Source organism: Bubalus bubalis, chromosome 22 (genome assembly GCF_019923935.1).
Source record: "Bubalus bubalis isolate 160015118507 breed Murrah chromosome 22, NDDB_SH_1, whole genome shotgun sequence".
Classification (NCBI taxonomy): domain Eukaryota; kingdom Metazoa; phylum Chordata; class Mammalia; order Artiodactyla; family Bovidae; genus Bubalus; species Bubalus bubalis.
In genome coordinates this window covers 20,365,354-20,381,374 of record NC_059178.1, presented here as the reverse complement: position 1 = coordinate 20,381,374, position 16,021 = coordinate 20,365,354, and the positions used below count along the sequence as shown (strand labels likewise).

The 16,021-nt window shown below is 43.8% G+C and overlaps 1 protein-coding gene across 5 annotated transcripts in view; it reads right to left on the bottom strand.

Moving 5' to 3' along the window:
* Positions 1-16,021, bottom strand: part of PPP4R1 (protein phosphatase 4 regulatory subunit 1) — a 48,648-nt gene that overhangs the window by 21,489 nt on the left and 11,138 nt on the right. For 4 of the 5 annotated variants that reach the window (XM_025273350.2, XM_044934641.2, XM_044934639.2 and 1 more), the window contains 6 exons: positions 8,138-8,273; positions 7,208-7,314; positions 3,504-3,646; positions 2,910-3,056; positions 296-403; positions 103-168 (listed from right to left, as the gene is read on the bottom strand). In XM_025273350.2, coding sequence (XP_025129135.1) covers positions 103-168; positions 296-403; positions 2,910-3,056; positions 3,504-3,646; positions 7,208-7,314; positions 8,138-8,273 — 707 coding nt within the window. The remainder of the gene's footprint in view (positions 1-102; positions 169-295; positions 404-2,909; positions 3,057-3,503; positions 3,647-7,207; positions 7,315-8,137; positions 8,274-16,021) is intronic. The other variant, XM_025273353.2, reaches the window with a different exon arrangement.

The following is a 16,021-nucleotide window of genomic DNA, read 5'->3' as shown; positions in this document are numbered from 1 at the left end:
AACTATGTTAATGCAATTTGGGGGCCACTGTATGTATTTCAAACTTCAGGTGCTGCTCTGTGAAGCACTGCTTTCTCCTCGGTTCCTGTCTGCAGGCCTTACCAACATCTCCTCAGTAGCTTGCTGGCCGACGACGCTGCAAATATCTCCAAAATTGGCAGCACAGACCTGACAATGAAAGCATCATTGACATTTCAAAATATTACAGTGTTCTTTAAAAACAATCTTTTCAATTCCACAGATCATACAGTAGCCACGAGAAGACCCCCGTATCCCACCACCGCCAGCACAGTACCTTTCGAACGTGAAACATCCTGCAGTCACAGCACATCTCACAAAACCGAGGGAGGATCAAACGCTCCGTGATGTCCTTGCCAACCATGGGGGCCATTTTGCACATGATCTACAATAAATGAGAGCGCAGACATACTGGATGCACCTTCAAACCAAGACTGCTGCCAATTTATTAAAAGTATGTAACTTAAGGAAGTATAAAAAATGACATGATGTCCTTATACATCACAAAAAAATTCATCCTATTTGTCCAAGCTGAAGACAGAAAAACAGGTATTAACTACTACCAACAGAATCAGCCCAGTGATTATTAAAGGTACAATAAACCCAGAGAAAATCCTAAAAATTGCATTTTTACCTATAGTTTCAACCTTATTAATCATTTTGCCCAATAAAAGTAAAAAAACAAAGAAAAGAACTCCTACATTTCCCTGATAAGAGAATAAATGGTGATTGCTCAAAGGAAAGACCATCCACCCACAAGAAGGGTCTAGACGCAGGGCACCTGTACTGCCAAGGAAAGCCTGCACACAGCCAGCCCTCGATGTGCAAAGCACCCGCTGCCTGAAACTCGCAAACGGGGAGACCACGGGCTTACTCTGCAAAACCAGGGCTCCAGGAAGGCATGGACAGAGGTCTGAGATGCACAGGAATTGGATAACACCATTCCAGGCAAAGTGAGGACTGTTTGAAAATCAGCTCAATGCATTTGAATACCTTCCCCCCAGAGTTAGAATATAAGGAAATCTGACGGTCTGTCGTCATTATATATTACGTCCACCCCCGGACCAGGCAAATACTAGGAGGACAGGCCACGGACTGGATAGAAAGGGGACTCTACCTATATGTGCACGACTGTCTACAGACCACATAGCGAGGAACCTACCAAGAAGCCACTGCAACAAACAAGTGAGCTTAAGGAGGTTTGCAGAGCACAGGACAGAATGAAAAAAAAAATGTATTTCTATAAATTATCAACGAACAACCGAAAATGTATAATATTCACAATAATGAAAAACAAACAAACATGAAATTTAACACAGTACATACATGATCTATTGAAAACTACCAAACACTGAGGAGATGAGGGAAAGACCTAAACAAATGGCAAGATCTCTGTGCCCACAGTCAGTCAGGCTGGCCCATCCCTATCAGACCCACGACACTCAGAGCGGGGCGGAGCAGGGGGGGCACAATGACACCCCCATCCCCTAAAGCAGCGTGGTTTCTTGACTCCAGACTGTTCCCAGGCATCTCCAAGCCCAAGCTAATGACGCAAAGATACACAGCATCACCAATCTGGCATAATTAAATTCTTAGGATGAATTATTCCCAAAACAAAACAACCGGGAAGACAGGAAACGCAAAACATAACGGAATAAACGCAAACCACTTGTGAGAGGAGCACACGCTTCTCACTAGCACTGGGTGTAGCCTTGTTATAATTACAATGTTTTACTACTCCTAAATCACATCAAAAATTGTAACACAGCAAGTTAAACTCTGCTCAATATAAACCAACGGTTACACCAAAATCGATTTCCTTTTTCTTGAGAAGTTTGTGAAATTAAAAAAAAAAAAATCTATGATGTGGAACTTGACAGAGGTGATACAACACCATGAATGTACTAAATGCTTCTCAATTGTGAACTTTACCATGATCGACTTTATGTTATGTGAATTTCACTCCAATAAAAATGCAATTACTGGAAACTATTTAAATTCATTATTAACTGGTACCTAAGTATCTAAAAATAAAATAATGGAACTTCCAATGAAAGGCACTAGAGAGAAAATATAATTCATCCTACAAAAGACCCAGAAGCACTATTAAATTATTTCTAGTGTAATTTTCTTTCATATCAACACAAACGCCATTGTATTAGGTTTAAACAGGAAATTCTCACTACCTAAATAATTTAAATTAGTTTTCAGATGGATTGATCACTTTTCTATTTTAAGAATTCTTACTTTTTAAACTGAGGAACCACAGATGTGAATGACAACATACTACCCATGTAACTCAAGCCCAACTTGAGATGGCTCTCAAGTAATCAAACTATTTGCTAACCATGTCCAAAAACCAGAAAACTCACCATATTTGACTTTATTATGTGCATGACGACTTAATCTGCGTGTTTTTCTAGTAATCGTAACATATCATATATTCCTCCCTGCAAAGAGCATGCCATCAAGGACAGGAGCAACAGGCAGCATCACTCTCTTTTCTTACTGTGCACTCACAGTGCCTAGAAAAGTGCTCAACAGCAACTCAAGGAGCTCAAACGCGTCTTCATTCAATACAGGATTTTTAAAAGGATCCTGGCTATCTTTGCCATCTTACTTTTTCCTTTTGATGAGATGAATTCACAGCTGATTCACTATTCTCTTGCCGTGCATCCTGGCCTCTCTGAGCCTAGCAAGGATCATCATCGCAGGAGCTCCATGCAGCACAAGCCCTCCAGGAAAGATACCTCTGCCCTCTGACCCGTGGCTTCTCTGATACCCAACACGTACCCACCCTACCCCATGTAATATGGCATCGTGTCTAACGTCACCTCCTATGGTCACACACTAGCTCATCTCCCTGAACTGAGAAACTGAGCTCTACTTACGGCCACGGCCTCTGTCTTCACGTCGTCGTTGCTGTCGGGGGCCGTCAGCTCCACGAGGACGGGGCACACCTTGGTCTCCACATCGACGCGCTCGATCAGCTCCTGCTCCAGCAGGGCCAGCAAAGCTGCCTGGCTCGTTTTTCTTACCTGGGAAAAAACAAACACATCAACAAGGCACATGCACAGTATGATGAAACCCTACGGCATGAAGTTCACAAATGTGCAGACTCCTCATCCAACCAAAGGTTCACAACTGGCACAACTTTGCAGATAAAAACTGGTGGCTGCTCTGCAAAGACAGAACTTGGCAGACTGTGTCGTAACAGATCAAGGGGAACAGAAAAGCCACTCCTGGAAAAGAGGTCTCCCTGTGACAAACTTCTGGGGGCCGCCTGGAAGGGCGGCAGGTGAGCAGCAGCCACTGGCGCTGCCCGTTGCGGCACTAAGGCCATCTCCTAGGCTCTCCCCATCTTCTCTGAGATGTCATTTTGTCATTCTGAGAAACCGAATGACCAGGTCTAAGTGGAAGGAACACTCTAAGCAGACCACCAGATGGCACACATTTCTGTGGGAACTTGGACAGGGCCCTCCTACCTGGTTATTCTGATCTGCGAGATAGCGAACCACAATGGGCAGCAAGTACTTTGAAAAGGCGTACGGGATTGCTGGCCGGTTTTCTTGGCAGAACAAGGCAATGTGAGGCACCTGCTCCATCAGCTCTGCCCTCACGGTCGGCTCTGCAGGAACGACAGGAAGGTGAGTGGATGCGTCCTCCCCGCATGGGGTTCTCGCCAGGCGGGCAGTCAGGAGGGCCCCCAGAAGAGCCCCAGACTCTCCTCCCGGCATTGTGAGCGCTCAGGGAACGCGCTCCGCTCTGTGATGCTCTTCACAGTCACGGCAAGGTCACCCCCTCCCAGATTCTGTCTTCAGAGCCTGCCTGGAGCCTGCGGTCACTTCTTGTGAGGACTTCCACCTGAGTTCAGGTCAACTGTATACGGCATCACCCACAAACTCTGCTCTCTCAGAGCCCCCAGACAGGCTGTAAGGACTGGCTCCTAACCTGAATGCAGCCAGTGAGTGCAGGGTTTGTAGTCAGACTTAACTATGACGATAGAGGGTCAGCAAATGCTAAAGGAGACTGACAGATTGAAAATAACCAAAAAAAAATCTGAAAAGACCCAAGTGCATATGGCAAATTTAAATGTGACAGCATTTCAAAAAGACCAACTGTCCCCTGAGTAACGGTAAGAAAGCAAGCTGGTTATATGAGGAAAAAAGGTGAGACTCCTACACTGCTCTCTCTATATAAATTCTAGGTGAATCAGAGATCCAAATTTAAAAAAAAAAAAAAAAAAAAAAAAGATCAAAAGCACTAAAAGACAAGATTTTAAGGGATTTTCCTGGTGGTCCAGAGGTTAGGAGTATGCACTTCCACTGCAGAGGGGCACAGGTTCAATCCCTGATTGGGGAAATAAGATCTTGTAAGCTGTACGGCAAGGTCAAAAAAAAAAAAAAAAAAAAAGTTGAATCTTGAGGTGGGAAGCCCTTCAAGGCAAATAAAATCCCCAAACGAAGACCAGCGAATTTCACTTTACAAAGACTTCATTATGGACAAAAGATGTATCTATCTAATAGGAGTTCCGTATTTTGAACCATGTATAAAATGTATAAAACATTTTGCTGACAAAGGTCCATATAGTCAAAGCTATGGTTTTTCCAGTAGTCATGTGCGGATGTGAGAGCTGGACTATAAAGAAAGCTGAGCGCTGAAAAATCGATGCTTTTGAACTATGGTGTTGGAGAAGACTCTTGAGAGTCCCTTGGACTGCAAGGAGATCCAACCAGTCCATCCTAAAGGAAATCAGTCCTGAATATTCATTGGAAGGACTGAAGCTGAAACTCCAATACCCTGGACACCTGATGCAAAGAACTGACTAATTTGAAAAGACCCTGATGCTGGGAAAGATTGAGAGCAGGAGAAGGGGATGACAGAGGATGAGATGGTTGGATGGCATCACTGACTCAATAGACATGAGTTTGAGCAAGCTCTGGGAGATGGTGAAGGACAGGGAAGCCTGGTGTGCTGCAGTCCATGGGGTCACAAAGAGCCAGACACGACTGAGCAACTGAACATCAACAATAAAACATCTACTTAGACAAAAGAAAGCTTAAAAAATAGGAGTCTGAGGTAGAGGAAACGTAACATTAAAAATATTAAGAACAAAACTTCCTGACATCTGACAGAGAGACTAGAACCCTCAAACTCAAGGAGGCTGCGATAGCGTGGCTCTGACAACCCTCCGACCCTGACACTGCTCCCAGACGACTCCTAACAGTCAGAGGGGCTGCCCAGCAGACCTTCCTGCCAACCCAGCTTCTCCTCAAGTCAACGCTCTCTGCATTACTGTTTCAAATCACAAGCAGTGTGAACTCTCAGGCCCAGAACAGTATAAATCTTTACAATCTAGCCCTCAGCCCCCTCGCTTAAGCCTAGTTTTTCTAAACTGCAGGACAAGTAAACCCACTGTTGACCAAATGGGCCAGTGTCCTAAGTTCCCCAGACTCCTACACCTCTCTTTTCCTCTTCCCTCTGTACCATCAGACCCAGCTCAGATGCCACCAGCTGTCGGAAGCCAGCCCCAATCCTCCCTGTTACAGCTTACTGTTAGTACGTCAGCTGCACTCACTCAACTGTTAATTTGATGACAGGAATTCTTATTCATCTTGGTAATGGCTCTAACATTCAATCTAGAACCTGGCATAGAGTATATACTGTTTACACGTATCCAAAGTATAAATGTCAGCAGAGATATTCAGCAGGAACTCAACAACTTGAGATACATTTTAGAACACATACAGGAGAAGGGAATGGCTAGCCACTCCAGTATTCTTGCCTGTGAAATCCCATGAACAGAGGAGCCTGGCGGGCTCCAGTCCATGGGGTTGCAAAGGGTCGGATACGACTGAGCAACTAACACTTTCACTTTCACATATTAAAAAATAGCAGTGCAGTTGGTAAACAGGCAGAAGAAATACAAATTCTGCCTTAAAAAATATCTAGGTCTCTACTAAGAAAGGAATAAATACAATGGAATGCAACAGTATCAAAATTTTAAGTTAAATTGTTTATCTCTGCCAAATCAAAAATAAACTTAAGTAAAAATAATGATGAAGCTAAGCTAAGTCGCTTCAGTCGTGTCCGACTCTGTGTGACCCCATAGACGGCAGCCCACCAGGCTCCGCCGTCCCTGGGATTCTCCAGGCAAGAACACTGGAGTGGGTTGCCATTTCCTTCTCCAATGCATGAAAGAGAAAAGTGAAAGTGAAGTCGCTCAGTCGTGTCCGACTCTTAGCGACCCCATGGACTGCAGCCTACCAGGCTCCTCCGTCCATGGATTTTCCAGGCAAGAGTACTGGAGTGGGGTGCCAGCGATGACACTCCCCTAAAACCACTTTGGAACATGCATATACATGAGCAATTACACAGAACATCATATGAGATAGTAATAGAATATTAGTGAGCTTACTAACTTTTTTTTCTACAGGAAAATGAAACTATCTAAGTAATGCTGATGTGAACAGTAAACATATTCCCATAACAAGAGACGCTCACCAAAAAATGAGCTCATCTAAAAATTAAAGGATGAGAATGCTGACATGCCAGAAAGTTTGATAGAAATGGAAAAATAACCCACTTCAATAAAGAGATCATGGATTTAAGAAAAAATTTTATTTCTGAATTGTTTCTAAAATCAAATATAGGAATATGCTCAAAGCAATATTAGGTTAAAATGGTAAATTTTATGTATGTTTTGCCTCAGTGAAAAGTATTTTTTAAAAACGTAATAAACTGTATTCTAAGTCTCAAAACAAGTTTACCTCTTAAGCAGACTCTCCTCCTATCTGCACTTTAGAGACAAACAGCTTTAGTTTTACAATGAATAACATTTTTTAAGTAAGAATGCATTTTTTGACAAAGTTTTACACCCCACTCCATCCCTTTTTACTTATTCAAAAAAGTTTAAAATTTTTATTACAGTAATGAGTTATTCTGAATGTACATGATGCAAAACAATGTTCTTAGATTCTTCTGAAAAATGTCCAAAGTCAAACTAAATGGGCCTGGTATATAAAATGTCTGGATCTTAGTAACAGGTTTTTTATCTTCTTGTTACTCCTGGGTTAGATAATTTACTTAGGAAATATTTCCAAGAAACCTCATGTTACACTTAAGTTTTTCATTAGTTTTTAGAAACTTAAATTTGATAAAAGAAACCTTCCCCCGCGTAAACACACACCTGAGTCATCAGCTAATCTGCTGATTCTCTCCAGAACGGCAATGCACTCTCTTTCATCATCACACACTTCCCTCAGCGTGTCCAGCAGACTCCGGGCCACCATCTGTCTGCACAGAAGAAGATTATACCACGGTCAGTGGCATCCAACAGTTAGTATTCAGAATTTGAAAGCCAGAATCCATACAGATTTCAAAAGTTTTTCTTAACACATCTTATAAGTGACAATTTTCTAAGTGACAAATGCTGGTATGGATTTTATTTTAATTAAGATGAGACTGAACATTTATCAGAATGTTTCACCTTTATCAGACAAATTCCTAAGGTCACTGAAAATTTGTTTCAAGTAACTGTTAATACCTTCAATTATCATAGGGGAAAAGTATAATTATTTTTCATATATAAAATGTTATCTTTACATATTTGATTAAATGAGTTTCATACATCTACACTCAGAAGATGCTAGAAAGACTTTCCAATTTCCCAGAGAAACTGGGAATTTCCCAGGTGGTCTGGGGGCTGCAGGTGGAGAAACAGTGCAACTGGGGAGAGTGAGCGCACGTCCCTGCCATGCCCCATGCCCCCGCCAGCCAGCCACCTGGTCCACGGCAGGGACACACCGCCCCCTGCTGGAGGAATAACAGATTCCTCAGTAGCCACTTCACATGAACGGCAAAATGATGCTTAACAGCAAAAAAGTAGTGGGGTTTTTTGGTTGCTTTTTGCTAAAAAGCCAAGAAACAGTGCGTTTTCTTACAGGACAGAGGAGTAACGAGTGTAAAGGTGGCCACAGCTGTAACCAGCAGTGAAGCTGGGTGACTCTCACTGCCCGTGGCAGTGACACCTGCTTTAAACTGGGTACTTCTGTGAACTGAAATTCGTGCAATAAAAGCCACCCTCCCGCCTCCCCCAGTGGAGAGCACATGCACGTACCTGTTAAATACGTTCTCACTCGCAGCATACTTGTCCAGTCTTCCCAGCGGCGTCAGCATGTCATCTTGTGAGACAAAGTCCAGGGCTGAAGGTACAACAATCACATCAGACTCTGAGCTGCAGTCATCCACACCAACTATCAGAGACATGAGAACACTCCTCATACAACTGCACACAGAGAGGCGCCCAGGCCTCCCAGGCAGCACAGGTCAGCCCGCCCCTCACTGCATCTGGAGGACAAACAGCCACAGGAGAAGCTGGGTCGGAGGCCACGGATGACGAGGGGCTTCCTCTCCTCCTTTGATGGGTGCGTTCTAACCGCCCCGAGAAGCACAGGGCTCAGAGGCCGCAGATGCTCAGTCGTGTGACCAACGAACAAGAGTGACCAGAAAGGAGTGATCCCACAGACCTGAGAACCCACACGTTCAACCAGATCACTGACAACGTGTAAATAAACGAAGTGTCAGACACCGACAGAGCTAATTCTGCCAGACAGTCAGGGAACTCACACTATATAGAGAAGAACAAAGACTAGAACTACAGCATCCTTCTCATCAGAAAGAACACAAGCCAGAGACAGCAGAGCAGGTCTGCAAGGGATTGAAAGCGAAAAAGCCAACCTACACCTCTAGACCTATTACACAGAAATCGTTCAGATATCTTTGAAATTCATGCCTCTTGAACATACAGAGCCTCTTGATGAAAGTGAAAGAAGAAAGTGAAAAAGTTGGCTTAAAGCTCAACATTCAGAAAACGAAGATCATGGCATCCGGTCCCATCACTTCATGGCAAATAGATGGGGAAACAGTGGAAACAGTGGCTGACTTTACTTTTCTGGGCTCCAAAATCACTGCAGATGGTGATTTTACGCTTACTCCTTGGAAGGAAAGTTATGACCAACCTAGACAGCATATTAAAAAGCAGAGACGTTACTTTGCCAACAAAGGTCCATCTAGTCAAGGCTATGGTTTTTCCAGTGGTCATGTATGGATGTGAGAGTTGGACTGAGAAGAAAGCTGAGTGCCGAAGAATTGATGCTTTTGAACTGTGGTGTTGGAGAAGACTCTTGAGAATTCCTTGGACTGCAAAGAGATCCAACCAGTCCATCCTAAAGGAGATCAGTCCTGGATGTTCATTGGTAGGTCTGATGTTGAAGCTGAGACTCCAATACTTTGGCCACCTGATGCGAAGAGCTGACTCATTTGAAAAGACCCTGATGCTGGGAAGATTGAGGGCAGGAGGAGACGGGGACAACAGAGGATGAGATGGTTGGATGGCTTCGCCGACTCAATGGACATGGGTTTGGGTGAACTCTGGGAGTTGGTGATGGACAGGGAGGCCTGGCGTGCTGTGGTTCATGGGTCGCAAAGAGTTGGACACGACTGAGTGACTGAACTGAACTGAACATAAAGGTGAAATAAAGACTTTTTCTGACATACAAAAGCTGACAGGCATCAGTATCAGCAAACTTACAAGAAATACTGGAAGTCCTTGAAGCAAAAATAAAATTACACCAGATGAAAATCTGAACCTACACAAATGAATGAAGACTATCAGAAACGGTGAATATGTGGGCAAACACAAACGCCTCTTCTTCTTGGGGAAAAAAACACACTCTTTAAAGATAATTGCTAAGGGAAAAACTATGCACTGTAAAATAAAGAGAAAAAATTTACTGTGAAGTTTATAATATGTGTAGAAGTAAAATATATGACTGTGTGTACTCAGTTGCTACGTTGTGTCTAACTCTTTTGTGACCACATGGATTGTAGCCCCCCCAGGGTCCTCTGTCCATAGAATTTTCCAGGCAAGAATATTGGAGTGGGTTGCCATTTCCTCCTCCAGGGGATCGTCCTGACCCAGGGGCTTACCCAGGTCTCCTGCATCTGCAGCACTGGCAGGTTCTTTACCTGGGAAGCCCAAAACATAAGATTACAACAGCACAAAGGCAGAAAAAGGGGGAGGTATACTGTATACATATACATGAAGACTGACGGTAATGAGGCAGAGGATCACACGAACTATAAACTTTGCAGCAGCTATTAAACACCAAAAAACCCCACCTGAAACATACAGCAAGTAAGCCAATAAAGGTCATTAAATGGAATCACAGAAAATACTCAGACAAAAAAGAGGATGAAAGGAAGAAAAAATACATGGGACAAACAGGAAATAGTAATATAAGAGGAAAATCAAACCATACCAGTAATCACAGTAAGTGCAAACACTCTAAACACCCCCAATTAAAAGGTAGACACTGTCAAACTGGACTGAAAATAACTTCTTACACACAGAAAGATTTTACCTGGTTATTCTGATCTACGAGTTACAGCAAAGTACCTCATGCGTTATGAATCAGTTGTAAAACCACCCAGACACTATCATTTGGCCTGTTTCCTCCTCTAGGATTGTTGGCTGGCATGACCTGGAAGGTGCCTTTATGCAGGCTCTAGAATTCTATGACTATGACCAAACTGTTTCATCAGTTGCACACCTGTCAATCTTAAAGATAAACATGGACATTGCAGGTTCTGGTCCCTAAAAAGGCAGGGGCTGTTGGTTAGAGTGCCAGAACCATGACAGTCACGCACGGCTGTGTTTAGGACAAGCCTGGAGAGCTCACCCTAAAAGGCAGACCCCCCACATCTCATACTCAGACCCTGACTGTGCAGGTGTGGAGTGAGACTCAGAAGCGATCGTTTTTAATAAATACCCCCAACAGGCTTAAACACAGATTGTTGAACAACTATATTTGAGAAACACCAAGAGGGTAACAAACCATATTCTTCCTCTACTTGTATTTCTGTCTATCTTCACATCGTGGTTGAGGATCGTCTCTACATGGAAGGGAGTGCTGTGCCCCAGCAGGGCGCTGGGGCAGACATACGCTCCCCAGCGCTGCAGCCTCCTGCCAGCACTGGTGGACGTCCCCTGCCTGAACATCCTCTCCAGGGTTAGGACTTCCTCATCAACTCCTGACTGGACTAAGTGGCTCTGGGTCTCCTCTTTATGGAGGCAGCAATGATCTAATTACTGTGGCTACAGACTGCATACTTCAGTCTTTACCTAGCCATCCTGCAAACGCCTGCCGCAGGTGACAAGTAGAAGAAGCACACAGATTAATCAATAAAGCTTTCACCACTAAAGAGAAATCCTACAGCATAAATGACGGTACAGTCAATAGCATCCTAGATAAAAAAGACAGAACACAGAGCGTGAACGCAGCTATACTGCTACAGGACTGTGAATAGCTTATGCAAAGCAGTACATTAATTTTAAATAGATTATGGTAGATTAAAGATGCCAATTACAATCCTTAGGAGCCCTGGCTCAGACAGTAAAGAGTCTGCCTCCAATGCAGGAAACCTGGGTTCAATCCCTGGGTCAGGAAGATCCCCTGGAGAAGGGAATGGCTACCCACTCCAGTATTCTTGCCTGGAGAATTCCAGGGACACAGGAGCTTAGTGGGCTACAGTCTACGGGGTTGCAAAGAGTCAGACACAACTGTGCGACTAATACTTCCAATTCCAATGTGAAACATGCAAGAAAGGATGGCTAGAAAGCCAACTGGGAATTAAAATAGAATGCTAAAAAATAGTTAATATCCCCAAAGAAACTCACAAAAGGAGCAACAGAGAAAAAAAGACATGAAGAGAAATATGCAATCAGATCAATAATTATATTACTTATAAACAGACTAAACATTATAAGTCAAAAGGTAGAGAATTACAAACTAGTAACAAGGTAAAAACTACAGATGTTACTCAACTATAGTCTGTCTATCAGAGATGTATTTTTAAAGTCCAAATTTCAACCCATGGGTTGAAAAGAAAAGGATTAAGAAAAAAAGACATAAAACATGACACAGCACAAGAAAGCCAGAGTGGCTGTGTTAATCATCAGACAAAACAGACAAGGAGCATCTCAGGAGAGGAGAAGGATCTTTCATCACCTGACCTGTGTTGTGCTCCAAGGCCGCCCCTCCTTTCTGGATCACTTACTTGATTCTGGATTCTTGGACATTACACAGTAATAGCCCCTTACAGTGCTCACTGCTTTAAACATCCAACTTCCTCCACTGATGAAGTGAAAAAATCATGTTGGCTTTTAATGTCATTTGAAATGTCAAAATGACTGAAAAGCAATGAAAACAATGATCATTCTGAAATGTTTTTTCAAATTGTATCTATACTCCCCAAATCCCAAGGCTCCTCTTCCCCTGTAAACCCATCCTGGGTAGCTGAAAGGGGACCAGCATGGAAAGGAAAAATGATGACCTGAATGGTCAACATGAGACAGAATTCCTACACTTGTGCAGGAAACCTTCATTTCTCAAAATTTAATATTTAATTATAAAATAAAGCTTCCATGAAGAAGCTAAATGATACAAGTGTCAACAAAAACTTGTGTTTCTTAGTGAATTCTAACAGAATTCCTTACGGGAAAAGAAACCTCGGATATGAACTGAAGCCCTTATCCTTAAGGGTTAGCGCATCTTGCCTCAAGTCAGAGTCAACAGATCCTTCTAGTTCAAATCAGACCAGAATCAAATGTGTTACAGTGTAAACAAAGAGAACATCCAGGAAAGGGGGACAAGAGAAAGAAGCGCTAAGACAAGGGCCTTCATCTTGTTACTTATAAAAGTGAATCCCTCCCCGTGTGTGAATCTAAGGGGCCACACAGCAGAGGTGGCCGTCGACACCCCTGCAGGTAAGGAAGGCTCCGTCTGCTCCAGCCCCACTTGGGCACCAGCAGAAACCCAAACCACAGGAACCAACACCCCAACTTCCAGCCGTTTTTAAATTCAAGGAAAATGATGTCTTAAAACTTAAAAATTTTAAAGCTTGACCCATTTGAAATGTTAAAGATGATTAGTCCCTACATGGTTACAGCGAGAGAGAGTGACGTGACAAGGACAGAGGCTCTTTAAAGTTAAGACAAATCACATGTATGCCTCTGGCAGATTCGTTTTGATATTTGGCAAAACTAATACAATTATGTAAAATTTAAAAATAAAATTAAATTAAAAAAATTAAAAAATAAAAATAAAGTTAAGACAAATCTGAGTCCAAATCTCAGGTCCTGCTCCTCGTGAACTCTGCCTGTGAACTTGTGCAGGTCATTCACAACTTGGCTGCATTTCCTCACACAAACACGTGTTTGTTGTCAAGACTTTCAGACACACAAAGATAACATCTATCACACACCTAACACAGTGTCAAGCTGCTGCTGCTAAGTCGCTTCAGTCGTGTCCGACTCTGTGCAACCCCATAGACAGAAGCCCACCAGGCTCCCCCGTCCCTGGGATTCTCCAGGCAAGAACACTGGGGTGGGCTGCCATTTCCTTCTCCAATGCAGGAAAGTGAAGAGTGAAAGGGAAGTCGTTCAGTCGTGTCCAACTCTTAGCGACCCCATGGACTGCAGCCTACCAGGCTCCTCCGTCCGTGGGATTTTCCAGGCAAGAGTACTGGAGTGGGGTGCCATTGCCTTCTCTGAGTGTCAAGCTAGGACATCAATATTCCCTCAAAGCTACAATTCACGTGTTTCTGAGACAACCTCAGCATGGTTTCCCTGAGTTTTAAATGTCTTCACTCATCTCATTCAACCAGGAAGCAGGATGCTGTCTCCTGTTTACTTTGAGTGTCAGGCACTTAACAGAGAACACACATACAAAACCTAGACAGAGTGTGTACACACAGAAGCGTCTATGAGCACAGGTGTGCACAGACACAGACAAAAACATGCTACAAAGAGCACACACACAACGTCCTCCTCACTTTACACTGCTAGGTGTGCCCCGAGAGCAAGTCCTGGGAGGACACGGGGCTGCCCCACAGGACAGAGGGTGGAAGAGTGGCCTAAGCCAAGAAGCCTGGGGACAGGGTGTCAAGGAAAACCAAGTCACATCAAGACAGATGAGAAGACCTTCAGGGCACAGGGTTCACACAGAAGTGAGGCGGGAGGAAGAAGAGGGGCCCGGATCAACCTGGCCTTCTACATTTCAAAGACTTTGCAAAATCTTCCTACCTGGCTGGAAAACCTGCCTATGAGATTTTCTAGGCAACAACACAGTTAAATTCAACCATTACCTCGTTTGAGCAGTGGACATATTCAACTATATGAATAAGTGATTTAAATGTGATTTTAAATGATCAATTGTTAATTAAAACCATCTTTTTCATTTGGAAAGAAGCAAAGCTCAGGGTATTCCGAGAGCACCAGAGCCTGAAGATAAAGAAAATCCCTGCTGAAAGGTTGGCGTTAGATGATTGGTTGGGGGCACTGTAGGCTGTTCACTGGAGTGGGCATCTTTGCCTAGCTGGGAGTCAGGAAGTTTTGTTGGTGATCATCAGGGGCTTTTGGCAACAGTTACAAAGAGGCTCAGCCAGCTTGAAGGTGACCTTGCTTCTGGGCTCCGATTCTGTGGCCTTGGTGCGAGGCCTCCCACCTGCGGCCTGGGGGCAGGACTCAACATCCCTCATCCCGATAGCCTCCTCTCTAGTTCTTAGATTCTCTGGGAGTACGTACTCCATCTTGAGTATTTCCCACCTTCCTAGACCATCCTTGCTTCTTTCACAACCTTTTGTGTAAGTGGTTTCTCTCCCCCCACTCCGTCCTCATACAGATGCTGTTCACACACACGCCTCTCCTCCCCTGGATAACCCACAGCTTCAACCACACTCGCAATGCAAAGGACCCCAACATTCTCCTGCTCTGATCCCCGCGTCCAGGGCTGCAGGTCCTTCAGGGTCTCTGCCTCCATGTCATGTGTTTTCTGAAAAGCCAACTGTCCAAATTAGTCTTATACAAAACCAGCTTCTCCTGCAGACTCACTAATGAACTTCCCCAGGAACCTGAGTTCTCAGGCATGAGGCCTGCAGGTGCTTTTCAAAGGCCTTTTCCTGCCCCCGTTATCTAATCGGTCGCTAAGAACTGTGAATTCGACTTCTAAAAAGTCTTCTGTATTCCCATACCTCTCAGTTTCCAATACCCTAACCCAGAGGCTCTGATACCGTCTGCCTAGAACAGACTGAGGTATCTGAACCCCGTAAGGTGAAACAGGGCTTCCCAGGTGGCACTAGTGGTAAAGAATCTGCCTGCCAATGCAGCAGACTTAAGAGACATGGGTTCGATCCCTGGGTCGGGAAGATTCCCTGGAGAAGGAAATGGCAACCCACTCCAGTATTCTTGCCTGGAGAATCCCATGGACAGAGAAGCCTGGCAGGCTACAGTCCACGTGGTCACAAAGAGTCAGACACGACTGAAGCGACCGAGCACACATACACGCGAGGTACATGAAGTTTTCCCGAGGAGCAAGGCAAGCGGGTAACTTTAAGGGCTATTCCAGACCTACTTCCAGGAATGCTCCATCACAGATACACACCGAGGGTGTGGACCCAAGGTGTTCCCATCCACAATCTCCCACCTCCCTGAGCTCAAGACTGCATGGCCCCCAAGCAAAAACCCTCCACTGCGACCCTCTGACACACGGACGCAAGCGTTAAGGTACCGCCTCTCTGAAGGCTGCAATACCTACTTTCACAAGTCACGTATTTGTTCCATAATCCTTTACTTTAAAAATAACTGAATGATTGATAGCTCATTAAAAATAATTTTCAGATTTTTGACATGTAAGTTGGAAGAAATTCAAGAAAATTAGTGGCACTACTAGCGAAACTCTTTCCGTCCATTTATCTACATCAACAAAATTTCTCTGTGCTTACAGCTCTGAAAATCAGAAGTAAAACTTATGCTAAATATAGTTTCATTCAAGCAATAAATTATATTCACCCATGAATACATAAGTTATTTTTTAAAAGCTCCACTTTATTGAGACGCTTATTCAATAAAATTTTGTTTACCAAGTGTTTATTATAATTTGTA